Genomic DNA, 19,620 nt, shown 5'->3' with positions numbered 1-19,620 from the left:
CACTCTGAATATGTCTGACAAGAAAGGGGTCCTCAATTTTTTCTGGTCCATGTGTAAGGTGTGTATGCATGTATGTTTGTGTCTATGTCTGTGTCTATATGTAGGTGTTGCAATTTCAGAGAATTCTGTTAACATAATAACTGGCCTGATACTGGATACCATTATCATATCTCATGAGTCATTGAAATGAGATATAGTGGTTGGACAGGCTGATTTGAAGCTTGGAATTGGGAAGGTAAACAAAGGCTTTTCCCCTTAAAGCCAGCTTGTCAAGCATATAAGTAAGGCTTTCCACCTCGTCAATAAGTCGTGAAGAACAACTCTATTATATCACACCCAAACAAAGCACAGACAAGTTCCAGGGCACTTGTAATAATTCTTTAATAGCTCTGGGCCTGTGTTTATATTTTCTCTTGACCTCTAATCTTGGAGTACTTGTGTTCCTGCATATGAGGCACTGTGAAGCCCTCTGTATGAGATTTAGGGTATGTTAGTCAAAACCAGCTTTATGCTTGGCAGATTATTTTTAGAACATCATTTAGGGAGCATCAAAGACGTTTTAGTTCAGATGTTTAAAAACTCATACTTTTTTGTAAAAAAATAAAAATAAAACAAACCAACACCAAAGAACCTTATCAAAATTTGAATATATATTTTTGGAAAAGACAAATCTTAAACTTCTTCCATCAAAGCTCTATCTAGTGAATCATCCCTGCAGATATTTGCTGAGGGTAATTTTGGTCAGTCTGATGAACTAATATGAGTTAAGTCTATATTGCAAAGTGTATATATTAGTATGAATCTGAGTACATAGCTAAATTTTTCTTTCTCTTCCTTTTTATCTGCTAAGCTATCTGGAGATCTTATCTGGAATGGGACATTCAACCCTTTCACTCTGGTCTTTCTCAATGACCTTTGCAGGAGACCATTCATTCATGGACTATATTTTGCAAATAGGGTCTTTACACATTTATCTTGCTCGTCCTCCCCTTTGGAAGGGGTGATGCTGAATGTCATGACATGTATGAGTCCTGCTGGTGGATCCAAACTGGGGGCAAGGGGAAGAAAGTTTATGGACTTTTCAGTGAAGTCCAAGGGTAGGCCTGAAGTCAGGTGTTTGCAAATGGACTATAGTGGTTGTTCTGTTCTGGGAGGACTGTGCCCAGTTCCCACTATGTTGCCTTTGAGCACAGTCTATGATATGCCCTAAGAGCATCTCTGAGAGAAAGTAAGTTTGTAAGCACTGTGAGTGGGAAGGAAATCTTCCCTTTGCTGTCTTCAGGAAACAAACCAGTCTTATAGAAGATAGGGTCTTTTAGAAATCACCCAGATGCTGCTCTTAACCCCCACAGAATTTATAGGTGAGTAAGGCATGACTGGATGCCTTATGGCTCTGCCCAGAGGCCAGGAGATAGATTCAGTGACTTGGAGACCCCTTTGTGCCCCAGGACTTTTGGATTCTGTGATTTAATGATTGTGTTGGAGCCATACACTTGGCTGAAGAAGGAATCCAGAGTCTAGTACAGGGACACATAGAAAGGTCACTGCAATGGACTGAATGTTTGTGTCACCCCAAATTTGTATGTTGAAACCCTAATCTCAAAGTGATGGTATTTGGAGGTGGGACCTTTGGGAGGTCATAAGGTTATGAGTATAGAGCCTTTAGGACTGGGATCAGTGGCCTTAGTGGAAGAGGTCTGGGAGAAAGCTTGTGCTCTTTTTATAATGTAAGGACACAGCAAGAAGACAACCCTTGATAAACAGGAAGAGGACCCTCCTTAAGAACTTGACCATGCTGGCACTCTGATCTTGGACTTCTAGCCTCCAAAAGTATGAGAAATCAATGTCTGTTTGAGCCATGCAGTCTATGGTAACTGGTTACAGTAGTCCAGACGGAGGCACGAATAATGCTTAACTGGACCAGCACTCCCTGGCCCAGCTTTACTTCTTCTTGCCTTAAACCCAGCTGAACACTGACATTTTGCCTTCTGATTTTAAGAGTTCCACCCATCTTCCCAAGGGACCACCCTTCTACTGAGCAAGTCCCTTAGGGAGATTCTCTGTTGTTCCTGACCAGGCTTCAGTCCTGTCTCACTAAACACGAGGCTTAAATGCACACTGATCACAATGATTAATAGTCCAGCACTTACAGCAGGTACTATAGTTATTTAAGAGGATGAAATCTTTCCCATTATATGGGAGCATAAATCTCTTCTGGAAACACTGTAGTTATCACCAGAGGCATGTGCATTTCCATTTGATGAAGTAATCCTGAAGGATGGAGCCATCAAAGCCCTATGTTTGGGATTGTTACTCAACTTTTTTTTTTTTCATAAATTACTTAATTATAAGGGCAGGGATTAAATGAGGTAGAGTCACTTTAATTCTACATATGGAATCTTTCAGGGTAAAGGGACTGCTTGTTGGTGTGTTTATGGTCATGGATAGAAAGAAACCTTGAATGGCAGGAGCCAAGTGCTGACAGGGCTCCCAGACATAACAAACCAGCTCCCAGGGGGAGTCTTTCAGGGGGACAGGTCACTGCTATAACCCTTCCACCATTCGTGGGTCTGGAAAAGCACTGGGTATTTATCCCAAAGACTCCATGTCTGTCAGCCCCCAGGACTGTCCTGGTGGATTCAAGAGGTGGGTGGAAGGCCATCTTTACACTCCATTCCCTTTATGTGACCCTCATTTTGGCTGTATCAGCCCCTGAAATGACCAACCTCCTTGCTTTTAGCTTCTCCATCCCTCCAACCACTTGTTCCCATCAAACGCATGGTGACCTTTCAACAGTGAGCCTGTTTAAGTCTCTTCAGTGGCCCCTCCTTATCCCCAGGATAAAGTCCATCTCTGAAGCCCTCTGGGAACCAGGGCTGTATTCCTTCTTGGATGGATTGTTGCACTCCCTGAACCCTAAAGTCAGGTCTTTTCCTTCCTTCCTCCTCCTCCTCCTCTTTTTCATCCTCCTATTATTTGCCTCTATACTTGATATATGTGGCTCCCTCAGCTTACAGTGTCCTTTCTCATCCTTTTTGCCTTGTGAACTGCTTCCAGTCTGTGGGTAGCATAGTTCCTGATATGTGTCCATCCAACCCTAGTTGTTCTGCCCCCTGGACACTTAGCTAGACTATCTTTCCCAGCCCCTTGGAAGCTAGCTGGAGCTGATAACTATTTTGGCCAATGAGATGGGAATGGCAGCCATGCCCATACCTTCCAAGATTCCTGCATGCTCCTCTACACTCCTTCTCCCTTCCTTCTTCTCCTGGCCACATACAGGGGTAGAATAGCTTCCAGCAGGAAGAAGCCTGGTCCCCAAAGACTGTGTGGAGGTGAACATTCCTTCCTACCAATATCAAACCCACACTGAACTGTGGAGCAAGAGGTAACCTTCACTGTGTCAAGCAACTGTGACTTGATTTGCTTATGACCACAGTTAGCCCACCCTGACTGACATGGCACCCCTCCAGAATCATTCCCTGGGTAGACAGCCCACCTACCTTCTCCAAACCCAACTTCCCTCCCCTGTATTTCTCTAGTACCTTGTTCATACCTTCAACTCACTGCTATAACCTATGTGTGCATCTATCTCCTTAAGTAGGCTATAAGTCCCCTTAGGATACTGACTGTGTTTATTTATCTTGGTATTCTGAGCAGCCAGTTGGTACTTAAACATGTATTGAATGAATGCACAAATGTCTCTCTCAAACGAGCATGTGTGACTCCACGAGGTCCTCCCAAACTGTTCAATACCATAAGGCCAGTGATCACAGTTTCTGTGCCCCTTCTGCTGGCCTCCCATGCCACACACCCTGATGATGGAAATACAGTACGTGGTTAATCTCCCTCCATTACCAGATGATAATTTTCTACATCAGCAAGCATGATAGAGGCAGGAGCTGTCATCCCTTCTCCTTCACAAACAGCCTGTGACAGATAATATATCTTGATGTGACATGGGGCTTTTATCTGCCAGTGTTTATGTGGAAGGAAGGGAGGGTTAGGAGCCAAGGGCAACTGTACTGTGGGTGGCCCTGTTTGGGGGCTGAGCACTGGAAGAAGTGGATCAAAGGAAAATTTAGGATGCTTCATCTCCCCTTTGATCCCTTTGCCAAGCTACTTCCAGCACCCAGGTGTGTTGATCTGTTTGCAAAGTACCAAACTAAAATCGGCACTTTACTGGGCACTTACCTTGAGTGAGGCTGAATGGTCAGATCTACTGGTCAAAGGGTTTTGTGGTTTGAGACAGGTGACAAGATTCTCGAAAAACACCACATATGAACTCCTCACTGTGAGGCTGTCTCTGGTCAGAGATCCTTCCTCCAGGCCTCTGTAATGCTGAGGTTTCTGGGATTATCAGAAGCTTGGAAGCAATGACCCTGTAGCACTACCCAATCCTGCATTGTCAGAGACAAACCATATCACGTACCTCACAATGGACTCTCCAAGGCAAGAGAGAGTGGATGGTCAGTGAACTAGAATACCCCATTCCTGGAGCATTCTGGTTGACTAGACTATCCTCTAATTAAGTCCAAGAGGGTACCTGAACGAAAAGAAATTCTAACAGGTCATATAATTCATGTTTCCTTTCAAGCAAGACTATCTCTTAAACCATTCCAAATGGATGTGCTTTTTCTTAAGATTAAACATTTAATTTTATTTTACATTTTAAGTAGGCTCCTTGCCGAGCATGGCGCTTGAACTCACAACTCTGAGATCAAGAGTCATATGTCCTACTGACTGAGTCAGCCAAGCACCCCCCAAATGGATAGGTTTTAAAAAAGTTTTTAGAGAGAGAGAGAATCTTAAGCAGGCTCCATGCTCAGAGAGGAGCCTGACATGGGGCTAGATCCCACAACTCTGGGATCATGACCTGAGTCAAAATCAAGAGTTGGATGCTCAACCAACTGAGCCACCTGGGACTCCCAAGTGTGCAGTGTTTTTTTATCTCAGTTAACATTTTTTTTTTTGCTTGAGCAAGGTAATGCCATCACTTCCTGTTATGTTTCAAACATAGTTCTTATAATCATAAAGCTCATCCTTTCTTTCCTTCTTTAAACATTGAACTCACGCCCCTTTATGTGAACACTTAAGATCAGTTTTCCTGCCACTTTCTCCCCTCTGCTGTCCTCCTTTCTCCCTCTTTCCTCTATCTTGTTTTGGCTGTTAGACTGAAGGTAATAAATCCTGTAAGGAAGGAGATGAAGAGGTTATTCTGGCCTCTGGGGGTTAGAGGACCCCTCTTCTAGTACCCTTCTGGGTGGAGGAGAGTCACCATATTACTGAGGGGAGGGATCATGGTATAAGGAATATATAAGAGTATAAAGTAGTATAGTACAGGCTCAGCAGAACTGGACCCAAGGTCTACTAACTTGAGGTTAGGTGCAATGTACAAGCTATAGGACGTGAGAAAGTGAACTTTTCTGAGCCTCACTTTTCCCTTCTATAAAATGGGATATGAATACCCACATAAGATGATCTTGGGGAAGATTAAATGAGATAATCTATGTCTTTTCCCCCTTGCATGCAAGGAAAAGACATGCCCCTTGTCATGCCCTTAGCCCTGTACTGCCTCAACCAGGAGGGCCCATAGAGGCCTGACACGTGTCCACTATCCAATCTCAGAATCCAAAAAGCACAAGCTGTGGAACAGCAACTCCTTCTCAGGGAGAGAATGTGGGAGTGAGGGATCTCACCTCCTTGCTCCATTGACTATTTAGCTTTATCTTTCAGTGGGTCCATAATTCTATCTCCTTCCAGCTGTTCATCTAGGCCCACTTTCTTAATCCCTAAATCGTTTCTACCCAGACTGCCTATGAAGATACATTCTCTGAGGCCTATCCTGAGTATGGCTAAGACTAGACAAAGGGTATTTGGCCAAGTAAGTGGCAATGTAGAGATATAAAACTTTAATATTCTTAAGCCAAATACTTGTATTCAGTTCAATTCAGTTCAATCTTTTTTGGCCGGGGTAGTCTATTAATTGTAAGTCACTGTCCTGGATGCTGAGTGGGAGAGTGAATAAGAAGTTAGTAAAGCATATTTTTCAGTTTGACGAGAGGGCTGGGCCATCCCTACTCATACTGGTGAAGCAGGAGAGAGGTCAAGAGTGCCTGACAGTGCCTGTCCTGAGAGGGAGAGTCTGGGAGGACTGAAGATGTGCTCCCGGTACTGAGCTAGTAGGCAGGGGTCAGAGCAGGTGAGTGAGGTGAGGAAGGAAAGGATATTTTAGGGAGAGATGCATGAAAGTCCAGAAGCAAGAAAATAGCTGGCCTGTTTGGAAAACAAGAGGAGTCTAGTTTTGCTTAAGGGGAATAGGGAGTGATATGCTCAAGCTATTGACTGGGATAGATCAGAGGTGCTGGCAATACTGAAAGAAGATGTTGAGGCTTTATTTTGCAGTTGTGTAGAGATATTCAAAGCTTTCAATCAGGAGACTGACATGTCAGCTCTAGAAATATGAATTTGGCCACATCATGCAGGGTGTGTAGAAGTGGGGCTAGGGGAAGGGCAGCCTGGTGGCTACTACCTGGGGGAAGAGAGGTGGAGAGAAAGGGAAGGACAGAGTGAGGGGATTCTCCATGGAGGGGGGACTCATAAGACTTGGCAGCTGAGTGAATGGAGAAAGGATCACAGAAGATGAGGAGTGGGGAGAAAGAGGGAGGAAGAAGCCCTTCTGGCCCAGTAGCCAGGGGGGCAGGGGTAGGGAAGTTGCTAGAACAGAAGAAGGCTCAGAAGATGCTGGTTTGGGTTGGGATCCTGGCTGGAAGGCAGAGGATATTCTCCCTCAGGCATTAGAGAAGAAGTGGGCCTTCCAGGCTCTAAGGCCCCACTGAAGACTCCTGGCCTACCTCAGTCCTTTAAGAGCTAACAGCCTCTTTGCTCTGCCCCTGCTGGGTGCATGGTTGGCCAGTGATCCTAGCCAGAGCTCCCACTCATCTCCAGGAAACCACAGAATTGCCTAGCAAGTGCCTGGCTGGGTGCTTGCTGCCATGGGTGCTAGATCTAAAAAGGTGTAGGAAGCCCTCTTCTGGTACATTTCTCAGCTGGTGTTGACTATATTCTTCACTGTAAATGTAACTGTTTGTTTTCTTGTTGGGAAGCATACAGCCGTCATCCATTGAGAAGACAGCCATGACTCAAGGTTAGTAAGTTTTATCCCAAACAGGTTTTGCTGTAAGAAGTGTATGGCAGCTCACTGAGGTTGCTAAGCCCAACTTCTCACTGTATATTCAACACCACCCCTCAGGTAGTTCTTCCACTGCTCCCTGGCCTGGAACAACCGCATCTACAGACTTGCAGGGCCAGACAGCACAGCAGCCAGATTGTGCTCCAAAGGCAGATGGCTATCTATGGAAACCCCTGCCTGGGTCTTTGTTATGATATGACCCCCCGAGGGAGGTACCACACACAATGTTGCATCCAGGGATATCAGTTACCACCAGAGCCGGAGAATCCATGAAATAGTCTCACTGCAGAGCCCCAGTGCATAGCGACTCCCACTAGACACCAGCATGTTCAGGGTACAGCTCTCTCTCATTTCTCAAGAGCCCCCACACCTTCCCATGACACTGCAATACTTCTACCTTGCCACTGTCCTTGCTTACGTGAATTCCATGCCCATTTTCCTGGCTTCAAAGGACACTTTGCAAGAGTGGAGAATGATTCAGAGCTAGTGGAGAACAGATATATATATATATGAAAGTACTCAGGGAGTCATCAGTGATGCCACAAGAAAGTCACTTCTGAGTGTATAGAACGATGAAGCTGGTGATGATCAGGGCTTCTCTATTCTAACAGCCCAGGGAAAGGTGGAAGATACTTTGCCAAATCTTGCTCATGGACAGGCAGTCACAAACTCTTGTAAATCACTTGCATTTTTGTGCAGTAGTATTTCCAAGCCTGGGGATTTCAGGTAGTAGGGAATTAATTCACAGAGTGAATTAAGAGCTGCTGGCTAAGGACCTCACAATGCAGCTTAGCAGGCATGTAAATAGGGGGAGACATCCCAAGTGCCATGGGAGCACAGAGGGGCAGTTGGGGAGAACCATCTGATAAGGCTTCTGTGAGGAGCACAATGGTGTGGCAGAGAGTCCTGAACGGTGAATCAGGAGACCCGGCTCGGGGTCTTGCCCTCTCCAATAATCAGCTCAAGTGAGCTGTTCCCATCTTAGATTCCAGTTTCCTCACCTCATCTCTAAGGCCATGTTCCAACACTAAAGTTTTAGGGCCCTTGTTAGGACCAGCTGGGACTTAATGGGGGTGGGGGAGCAAGAGTTATCTAGGGTCTGCACAGTCCACTGTCATGAGCAGCATGGGGTCAGGCTGGCCCTCTCACACATGGTAATTAAAGGGTACAAAGTAAGAAGGGAGTCAAGGAAAAAACAGTTGTTTATGTTTCATCTCATGAGTCTGAGCCAGATGCTTGGTGGGATTCTGTCACAGAAATCTAGACATGTGGTTACCCCTGACCACAAGCTAAGTCCCAGGTAAATACTGACTCTATGTATTAAAATGTAAAAAAAGCAAAACAAAACAAAAAAATGGTTGAAATAATGATGCACATGCCCTTGACACGTGTATGGTATAAATCAGGGATATTCAGATTACTGCTCTCGAGCCACATGGGGCCTTTTCGTGGGCAACCTGCTGCTCTCCTAAATTCTCAGATTTCCGTATTTGAATAGCACACTATCCCAGACTCTGCGGGGCACGTAGCAGTCACGCGGCTCCATCGGGTAATGATGATTGCACAAGTGGCTCCCGAGTCACATAACCGAATACCACTGGTGTAAATATTTAATCTTGCTTATCTATGTGGAAATTCAATGTTTTGGTTCCACTGTCTGTCTTTCTTTTATGTGCTCATCCACATAAATGTCTGTCTTAGACTGCAAGCTTTAGAGGGCTGGGACTGCATTTAAATTGTCTTAATGATATGAGACGGAGATTCCCATATGGGTAGATATTTAATAAATGTATTTTTTTTGATCTCAAGGCGGAAAAAGAAAGAAGAAATTTCTGACTTTATCTCTTTTTCTATGGCTTCTCTCTCTCTCTAATGACTGGCCTTCTATTAGATTCGGCATTGAAGCTGGAAAATGAGCCCTGTCCCTTGGAGCAGCACATCTCTACCGATGACAGTGGGCTCTGTGCAGCAGTGATAGCTTTCTAAGTGGTGCCTTCAAAAGAGATGCTCATTGCTACTCGGAGGGAGAGAGAAGGCCTCCACATTACCCTGGTCTTTACCCAAGAGGAGTAGGGCTTGGAGGCCAAGGCCCATATGGCTGCCTGCTTTGGAAGTGACACAGAAGCAACAGCGCACAGGCCTGCCCTCTGCTTGCTTCTCCTCTTTCAGGCCTGGGAACAGCTCTTGAGTGTAATTTTCTCCTTTTCCTAAGGCTGTCTGTAACCAATTGCAGAGGTAATGCCTAGTAGCAAAATCACTATAGATGGAATATAATGCAAGGCTGGCCTTAGACACTAACCTCCTTAGGGCCACATGCAGGCTGGATTACACGAGTCTCCTCCTCTCTCCTTTCTGGAAACTCTTGAATGGCTTATGGCTAGGTCGTGCCAACAACAGAGGGTCTACAAACAATGCTTGATACCATTCTGTGAAGTAGCTAGACTCAAGAGACTCATGAAAGAAGACTCTGATTTGCCCTCAAACTTTGACCCTCACCATTTCACCCACTTGCTCTTGCTGAGGCACCAGTGACCTCCATATTGTTAAGCCCAATGATCTGCTTTTGGTGCTCATTTTGCTCGACCTCTCAGCAGCACTTTCCCTCCTTTCCTTCACTATCCCTCCTGTATGTCTGGCTGTACCTTTCTAAGTCTCCCTTGCTGGTTCTTCCTCATCATCTCTGTCTCCAAACGTCACCGGGGCCCAGGTTCTTGGAATGCATCTCGCTTCTGTCTATACCACACCCTAGTATGGCAGCCAGGCTAATGTTGACTCTGCAAATTATAATTCTGTCCCAGACCTTTTCCCTGGATTCAGATTTATCCCAGTTGTTCACTCAACATCTCCACTTGGAAGTCTAACAGACATTTCAAACTTAAAGGTCCATGATGGTTTTCCTGATACTCCTGCCCTGACATCTTTTCCTCTTCCCTGTATCAATAAATGAGGACTCCACTCTTACTACTTTGAGGACAACCACCTTGGGATCTCCTTGGCTTCTCTCTCTCTCTCTCTCTCTCTCTCTCTCTCACACACACATCCCATATCTGATATGTCAGCAAATGCTGCCATTCTAGAGCCTGACTGCATCACGTCATGTTACCAGGACAAGACAGCACTATCTCTTGAGGCAGTAGCCTCCTACCTGGCTTTCTGCTTCACCCTTACTCACCTTCATTTCATTCTGCACATGATGGCGAGGGGGATCCTGTTAAATATATGTAGTCATGTCTTTTCTCAGCTTGAAATCACCTGAGTCTTCTTGGCTCCTCTCTAGTAAAAGTCCAAATTCTTACAATGATTTTCATGATCTACTCCTCGGTTAACCTTGGACCTCATCTCCTACCAATGTCCCTGTTATTCTCTCCTCCCCAGTCACATTAGCCTCCTTTCTGTTCCTATGTCAGCCATCCTCCTTTTAGGCCTTTCCATTGGCTATTCCCTCTGCCTGGAATGCTCTTTCTCCAAATATCTGTATGGTTCATTGCTTTACTGCTTTCAAGTCTTTATTCAGATGCTATCTTCTCAGTGAGCTATTTCCTGGCCACCTCACCTAGAATTGCAATCTCTCAACACTTCTGTCTCCCTCTCACTGTTTTATCTTTCTCCACAGTACTTAACCACTCCATGACATACTAGTTAATTTACTGTCTGTCTCCCCACTAGAATATAATTTCCATGAGGGCAGGGAGTTTTGATTATTTTGTTCATTGCTAAGTTCCTAGTGCATAAAACAGTTCCTGGCACAGGGTTGCCATTAATTGATGGGTGGACTGAAGGAGGAGGGAAGAATGAATGAACTAGAATATATTTTTGTACATAATTTCACAGGCCACATCATTTACTCTAATTACTTAGAGAAATGTTACCCAACTATAACCTTTTTCTCTGTTGTCTTCCTAACCCCTGTTCCTTCTACTTCCTCAGTGGTTTTGCAGATTTTCCTAGAAAAAATGAGTAATTGGGCCCCCTCTAGGTAAGCCCAGCTACTATGGAATGTGCCATTGAACTGTCCCTATGCTGGAGACAGCTCTGTCTCACTAGTGCCCACCACCAATGGTGTCTTTTAAGTGCTGATAGGGATTCTGCCCAGAAGTTGCTAGAATCATTGATGAAGAGTGATGATACCTTTATTTTCCCTTAAAAGACTACTTAATTTTTGAGTTGAAAAGAACTGACCAATACACTAACCTGTAATCTTTTAACAATTTCAAAGTCTAAAATGTTACTTTAATTGAAACACACATGTAATTTGTAGCAGCATTTCTCTCCTCCTATTTGTTTTGAAGGGCAAACTATGAAGAAGAGAATATAGTTACAAAGCCATAGACTTGCCTTTCCTGCAGATCTGTTAGGTTGCCAATTCCTTAATAATTTAATCACATCAACTCTGCTTTTAATTGGACTTCCCCAATAGACAGTCCTTTGGCCCCATTTTCTGGCTCCATTCCTAAGTCTCTCACATTCACATCATTGCAAATGTCTATTTTACTCTCTATATCTTTTTTTTGTTTTGATACTTATTCTCTGCCCCATCCCCCAGAACTGTTCTACCACCATCTCCACAACTGAAGGAGCCAGGTTCCCATTCTGTCCTCCCAGGACAGGTTGGCTGAGGATAAGAAACAGACCCAAAAGTCTCCTCCAGCCATGAGGAAAGAGTACAAGGTGAGAGGCACAACAGTCTCCAGAGTCTGATTTCATCCATGTTTGTGCTTATGAAAATTTGGCAGAGACCTTGTCCATTGGGGTAGGCAGTTCAGTATGCTCTTCCCAAAGCTTAGCCAGATTGTGGGTAGATGGGTCTTGTTATTGTGATCTGCTCCAGCAGCAAAGAATACTTCCTACTGGAACTCCTTGGAACTTATGCCCACTTAATGGGCAAGCCAAGAAGAAGCATATTTCTTCATGAAGCTCCTGCTTTAGCCAGAGAACAAGAGGACTACATGTCTATGTGGATGGCAATTGATTTCTTAGCAACTAGTGGATACCACACATTGTTAATAACATGAGAAGAAACCCATTAATGCTCGTAGCCATTAATCATGAGTTAGGGACTCCACCCTGACTCAAGGTAAAGAGAGGAGCCAAGATATCATTTCCTGTGTCTTCGAGGTAAGTTTCTCTGTCACCCCAGCCCCCCCCCCCACAGGACAACTTATCTATTCACCAAACCATTCAGTCCACCAACTATTCAACTACTCCACAGTACCATCAACAGTATATAATTAGGTACCAGTGGCATTATTGCTCACTGTTACAATACATCAAAGATGTTGCCTTCCAATTTGCCAAACTACTTAGTAGAGCATAAAGGTCTCTTTAGGTTGTTAATTTATGTTTGTATTTGCCCTGTGAGCAAAGTTATTACAGAGAATAGTTGACACATGATAGTTAAATCAGTCTCTGAAATGAGGGAGCAGACATTCTGTTCTTTGTTCACATCTTTGACTGTCTTCTTCTCTTTTCCCTGCACCTCCTTCTCCCATATTCCCAATTAGACCTCAGTTGCTAATGAGTAGAAACACAAAGAAATCAATGCAAGAGGAGTTTGAACACCATGGACATAATTAATGTCTGTTCACAAGGACAAGAAACTAGATTCACACGTTACACACACACGTGTTAGGATATACACACATTCCTACACAATAGGGATTTTAAAACTCTAACGGGAAGACCATTATCTAACCCCTGCCCAAAGAGATGGAACCTGGAGGAGGATGTCCATTAAAAAAAAAAAAGGATCCACCTTAGCAAAATTTCAACTTTAGACTCAGATTCTAAAATGAATATGAGGGTTTACAGATCAACAGCTATTATTTCCCATCTGTGATTGATTTCTATGAGCAGAAATGATTGCAATCAATTCTACAAATGTTGCTCCACATAGACAAACTATAAGGACAAGTTTGTGGTAGAATGTTCACTGTTTTGGCCCTTAACTCCTCCCTCTCCCAGAACCCAGCCCAAGACAGGACAGCTGCTCACTGTTTCGGGGCTTCTCCTCATCCATGCCTTCATCCTCGTTCTCAGGGTCGATGTCCTCTGCCTGGGTGATCCAGTCCAGGTAGCCCTTCAGGTCTTCTTCCAGCTGCTGCTTCTCTCGCAGCTTCTGGAAATCTCCCCGAGCCTTGGCCTTCTCTCTCTCTTTGGAAAACTCTCTAGCAAGAGAGAGTGGAGTGGCAGGGCAGGGGAGCGCATGGAGGAGGGCCAGGTGGGTGGGAAGGAGAGATGGAGATAAGAGGAAACAAAAAGATTAATTTCTTCTCTTTGTACCAGGAGACCTGCCCAACTGCCCCTGCTTTCTACAGACAGCTTTCTCTCATCCTAGGCTTTGTCTTCATGCTCATATAAATAGAAAGTCACTGAAGCAGACATTCTTGACACAGGCCACCAGAGTAAAAAGGAATGGAAGAAGTCCATTTCCCTTATTCTTGGATTATGGTCATAGACTTTGCCTTTTAATAGTGATTGTTCTCCAGTGGCCTGGAAACTCTTTTCAAACAGTCACTAAAAACCTCCACAGCGGTTATGGACTATGCACTTTCATTCTCCCTCAGAATTGGGTGGCCGCTGGGAAACCTGATAAGCATCTCCAGGTGACAAAGGTATTAGGACTGGTGGTGTGCTGAAGCCCACTCACCTGAACTGGCTCCTGGGAGCCTACTGCACATGGCTGTTTGCTGCTCTAGCTTCACTGATGTCTCCTTGTGACTTGAAATTAGCCATAGTAGGAATATTTACACCATGGAAATTGGCAAAATGCTACAAACTAGGGCTTTTTCTCCCCACAAAGAGTGGATTGGTAAATATTTACCCATACACTACTGATTTAAGGCCCAGGAGATTTAACCTCCTCAATCTCTATTCTTATTACTAGAGTTTGTTTTGCTACTTTTAACATGCCTGGAAGGATTTCTAATCTACTGAAAGTTCTTCCCCACGAGGAGACAAATGAAGACTCCAGACACAAGAAAATGTCCTGGGGGCTGCCCTTTTGGTTTAAAAAGAAATCTAATCAGAATGGAAAAATACATAAAAGCAAAATGATATAAAAGTTAAATGATGCATTCAGTTTAAAGTAATAATGAGTAGAAATTCGAATTGGATTGGGATATGCTGGAAGAAGGGCCTGCTGAAAAATTTCTGACAAAATAGGTATTTCTTTCCTAGTTCCTGATTTTGTTCTTATTTTCTCTCTGACTTCAAATTCACTTTCTGGGCAAGGAAGGGGCTGGCAGCAGAAAGTAATATTCAAGAAGGCTAGTTCTCACCTCTTAATGCCTTTTCTTCCAAAATAGGACTATAGGAGCATTTTGGTCTTTGATATTCAGTCTATGGGAAATGTGGCCTTTGTGGTGTGTGTGTGTGTGTGTGTGTGTGTGTGTGTGTGTGTGTGTGTGTGTGACATGTACTGAGGATCCTGGTAGTTAACAGAGACCTGATTTCTCCTTCTCTTACCAGTAAAGGCCTAGTTCAGGGCAGAAGGCTGTAGCAATCACCTTGAAGGAATTTCTTGTACAAGCTACACAAAGGAAAGGCACCTTGGAGGGAAGGACACAGCAACAAATCACAGAGGGACAAAAGCTCAGTTCCTAAATCCATTCAGTGCTGTAGAGGGGCCTCTATCACCACCCCCATTATCTATCTAGTATTTGCATTTTGCTTGTGTGGCTTCGGAGAGCACAGATTTTTAGCATTCCCTATTTTTATGATTAAAAGGGGTTAGGATAGGGAGTGGTCTAAGGAATTTTTTAATTGGTAGATGTGGGGGCTCTCAAGCTAACGAGTTTTCTTGAACTGCTGTATTAATGATGCTCTGCTTTGGATAGAATTTTCTTCTTAAATTTGATTGAATCCAATTCTAATTGGATTGAACTTGCTCTTTCTCTGGCTTCCTGCCATTTGGCGGGTACCTTCATTTTCTTCCCAGGGAGTTTAATGCCAGGGAAAAGGAGCCAGATTGCTCAAAATGAAGATGGAAGCTTTGCTTTGCTTTGTTCCCTCCTTCCTTTTGCTGTTGGGGATGAGCATGGATAGGTCCCCTATACCTGGGCACACCACCTGGGCTGTAGGCTTGTTCTCTGGAGACAGTCACCTCATATTGTAGTTCCTTCCCCATGCAAATCCACTCCAATAGCTGTGCTTCCAGGATCCTCCTCTGGACTATCATTCTGCCTCCACATATTTGCGTTCTCCATTCCTTTTCTGTGGAGTGGGTTTGGGGTTGTAAGGTGACTGAATAGTTATGGGTTCACTTTAGCTCTTTGGATTATTTTGCAGAGGGCTCAAGTTATAGTACAACACAACTGTCTTGTGGAGTCAGGAGAAGAGGGTTGGGATCAAACTGAAGTAGGGGCAATTAACCCAGTCCTATGTTACAGCATCAGCCCCATCAGCTCACCATCCATACCCCAAGACTCTGAGGAACTAACATAAACATCCATGAGGTTGTGTTGGGGGTATGAGGGGAAAGGAGAAGAGGCAGGGTTGGATCTGAAGCCCTGCTGGCTCCTCTTGGCTCCTATAGAATGAGGGGTATAACTAGGCTTATGGCTGGTTGGAAGCTGAGCCAACGTTTCTCTCTCGAGACCCCACACAGTAAGGGATTTTCTGGTTCTCTTTATCACTTCTACTGGATACCAGCCATGTGCCTGCTCTGGGGACTGAGTTTATGAAGACATGAAGCCCCAGCCTGATGGGCTATGCTGGGCCCAGGGACCAGAGCCGGCCAGACAATCAGTCATAGCCATGGCATTTGTCATAAGGCAGGAGAACAGCTCTTGCCAGCAATGGCCAACATGAAAAATGAGGGGTGGAGTAGAGAGCTGGGGCCAGTGTTCAGTAATGTAAAGCATGCAAAGGGAGATGTGTGTGAAAATTCAATCAATACAAAAGGCTGGGTGGGGCTCTAGGCCCTTTGATGTTCAACATAGTCCATTCACATTATTCATAGATTCTGTATTTGTGAATGTGCTTACTCACTAAAATTTATTTGTAACTCCCAAATTGATACTTGTGTGACTTTGTGGTCATATGCAGATATGTGCAGCACAGGGTAAAGCTGGAATCACACTCCCAGCCAAGGTTAAACAAGGCAACACTCTACCTTCGTTTCAGCTCTTATACTGTAAACAAGTATACTTTTTATGGTCTTTTTAGTGCCATGTGTTTCACGTTTCTGCGCTTTTTGTTGGTGGTTTTTCTGTTAAAAATAGCCCCCAAACATAGTGCTGAAGTGCTGTCTTAGTGCAAGAAGGCTGTGATGTGGTTTAAGGAAAAAGTACATGTGTCAGATAAACTCCATTCAGGCATCAGTGACAGTGCCGTGAGCACAATGTTAATGAGTCAACAATATATATTAGATAAGATGCCTTTAAACAGAAACACACATAAAATAAGGTTGTGTATTTGTTGGTTGACCAAAATCTTGTGACTAGAGAATCACAGGATCCTAGCCCTGTATTTCTCCTAAGAGTAATGATTTAGTATTCATTAGCTCAGTGTTCATGATGACCTCATAAAATGTAACTTCACAGAAAATGAAAATGACTATAGATGTTGCTACTGCTTCTGCTTTCACCCACAAAGAATGCATGTCCTGACATTTCTCTTGCTACTTTCTGGGCCTAGACATTGTGTGCCATGGGCCAGGAATGCTGTCAGGTTGCAAAATGCCTGTCCACCAAGACCCTGCTATTTTGGGGAGACATGCCTGTTTCCCAGTGGGAAAAAGGACAGGATGGCTCTCCATCAAAGAGATCCTGAGTTCTTTGTCTACTGGAAGGCACATGTCTGAAATCCTGCATTTGCAATCACTTAAAAAGAAAGAGCGACAAGAGTCCAGGAACTTCTACCTGGCAACAATTTAAGTACCATGTCTGGAATCTCACTGTCACTGCTTTAATTTTAGTAGGCTGGAGACAGATATTTCTGGAGAGAAAAGCAAATATTATCCAATTCTTGTCAGTGGTAATACCAGTCTTGCAAGCTTGTGAGGATCAATAGATAATGAACATGAAACCATTTTGGAAAAAAAATTCATGAGATAAATATTCTTTACACTGAGTCCATCTGGCCTCATGAGGAATAAGATGCTCTGGATATGTGAATGTTCTTGATAAAGGATGTCTAATCCTCTGGTGGCAAAAATCTTGGAATGTCTATTTTTTACATTATAGAGTGTCATCTTTCCTTCCTTCGTGAACAGAACACTCCAAGCACAATTTAACCTTTTTTTTTTTTTTTGGTGACTGAAGGGCATAATTTATGAGGATGAGTTACTGTGTTGAGTCCAACAGTAAAATAATATTATCCTTAACCAATGGGTGTGGGATCTCAGATCCCTCCAGTTCCAAAATGCTCCAAGGCTGTAGTTGTATTGAGTCGGGGGCTCTGTTCTCTCCCAAGGACTGTTAAGATGTGCAGGGCTGCCAGCCCCCGTGCCAAATGCAGCCTCCTGAGTGGTGGCTTTGCAGCTTCTTGTTGGGTTTTTTCTGTTCCTAGTGGCTGTTTCCAGCAGCCAGCCCATGGGTTGGTTCTGTTCCCTTTCAGCCTCTCTCATCCCTCCTCACTGCACTTCCTGCTCTTCACCTCTCCACTTCTTGACTCTAATTTAGGAACATGGGATTAGCTGGTTAACAGGGTTTGGGGACAGTAGAACATGGAGGATAGAGGTAGAGGCTATGGATTCACATTGGCTGGGTTTAATCCTGGATTCTCCGTTTTCACCTGTAATAATTGAGGTAGTTTCCTCATCTGAGTCTCAGTTTTATTCTCTATAAAATGGAGATATAGATAACATCTAGCTCATAGTGTTGTTGTGAGCACTGAATGAGTTATACACTTAGAGCTCCATGCACAGAGTCTGCCATGGAGAATGATAGTTACTGTTCATGCTAACATTGGGACAGTAAGTTCTGTGGAGCTCTGAGAGTTTTTTGGACACTTTCGGAAGGTTAGCTTAATCAGAAGTCTGACGGATGAATAAGTGGGATTTCTGTTGTATTCCTGTGGTGACTTTTATATTATTGTCCTGACTGATCAAGAAGGTGACTCAAAACTGAAACCACTGCCCCCATGTGGTCAGCCAATAAGAACCTGATTCCAGATTTTGTCACTGCATAGACTCAGGGCGGCCCATTCAGAATGGTCATCCCTGTTGACTGATTAGGAGGCCTCCTTAAACTAACAAGAGGGAGATATCTGTCCACAGACACTTCTTTGACTAGCAGAGGGTGTGCCCAGAGGCCCAGGAGGGCTTGATAGATGTTCCTTCAGCAATTTTGGAGCTGTGAGGAGCAGACTCCCACTCTGGGTCAGGGAGCAGTTGCTGGGGAAGGTATTCTGCAGAGACCAATTTACGCACTCCAGAGCTCAGTTCCAAAGTCTGAAAGCTTTAGTGTTCCTATTCAGAATCAACTCACGTTTGAAGTATTACTTTATGCCCGGTTCTGGGATAGATATTTTTACACTCAATGGGACTGAGTTGGGCCAAGACATGGTCTTCAAAACAACTTTTCTCTCACATCAGCAACTGTTGCCATTTGATTTCTCTGCTTTGATACCACCATGAAGATAGCTTTTGTGGGGGGGAGCAGCAAGAATGACTGTGAGTAGATACTCTGCTCAAGGAGGGGCCTTCATGGGCTAGTGCTGATTCTCTACTTTGGATTCCTGGGGAGGACTTCACTGGCTTAGAATTGATCCTAACCTCTGGGGTAAGAGAGTGGAATCACTTTTTTTTTTTTTTTGAAGGATCAGAGCTCTGGCTTGTGTTACAGCTTAAGTTCATTCAGTGTATATCCCACAGACAGTGATGGGACATGGGGTCCAGGCTGTGCCTGTGTGCTGGCCCTCATTCTGATACTTATAAGCACAATGATGTCACGCAGGTCACTTACCTCTGGGCTTACTTTCCTCATCTTTAAAAGGAGAAGGTTGATGATTCTATTCAATAATTCCAGTTATGATAGGTACCAAGTAAATAATAGTCACTGTCATGACAGCACCATTATTGAGCACTTACTATATGCTAAGTATTTTACACAAATGATCTCATTCTATCATCGCAACAACCTATGAGTTGGTATTATTATCTTCATTTTTTCAGATTGTTTAAAAGGGAGAAGTTGTCTAACATTTTGCATCTAACAAGTGCAGAGCTGGAATATCCAAATTTGTCTTGGGTGGGAGTTGTGAAGTTGGATTTTTCAATGCTTTCCTTGGTAATTCACATAGAAACACAGCGGCATTTTCTTGTGTTGGAACACAAAAATCAAAACACTTCCACCTTCCAGGCAGCTAATCAGGGGCATATGCTGTCCTGTTCATTATTTTTATCCCTGATGGAAGACACTAGTTTCCTGTGTGGCCTTACCTTGGCAAAAGGCATGGTGTCATCAAAGTCTCTAACAGGCCACTACCAT

General features: G+C 44.0%; 1 protein-coding gene across 1 annotated transcript in view; it reads right to left on the bottom strand.

Moving 5' to 3' along the window:
* Window positions 1–19,620, bottom strand: part of CACNA1C (calcium voltage-gated channel subunit alpha1 C) — a 721,004-nt gene that overhangs the window by 167,908 nt on the left and 533,476 nt on the right. The window contains exon 9 of the mRNA XM_029953179.1: window positions 13,181–13,353. Within this exon, the coding sequence (XP_029809039.1) occupies window positions 13,181–13,353 (173 nt within the window). The remainder of the gene's footprint in view (window positions 1–13,180; window positions 13,354–19,620) is intronic.

Source organism: Suricata suricatta, chromosome 10 (assembly GCF_006229205.1).
Source record: "Suricata suricatta isolate VVHF042 chromosome 10, meerkat_22Aug2017_6uvM2_HiC, whole genome shotgun sequence".
NCBI classification, from domain to species: Eukaryota; Metazoa; Chordata; class Mammalia; order Carnivora; family Herpestidae; genus Suricata; species Suricata suricatta.
This window is presented reverse-complemented; position numbering and strand designations above follow the sequence as displayed.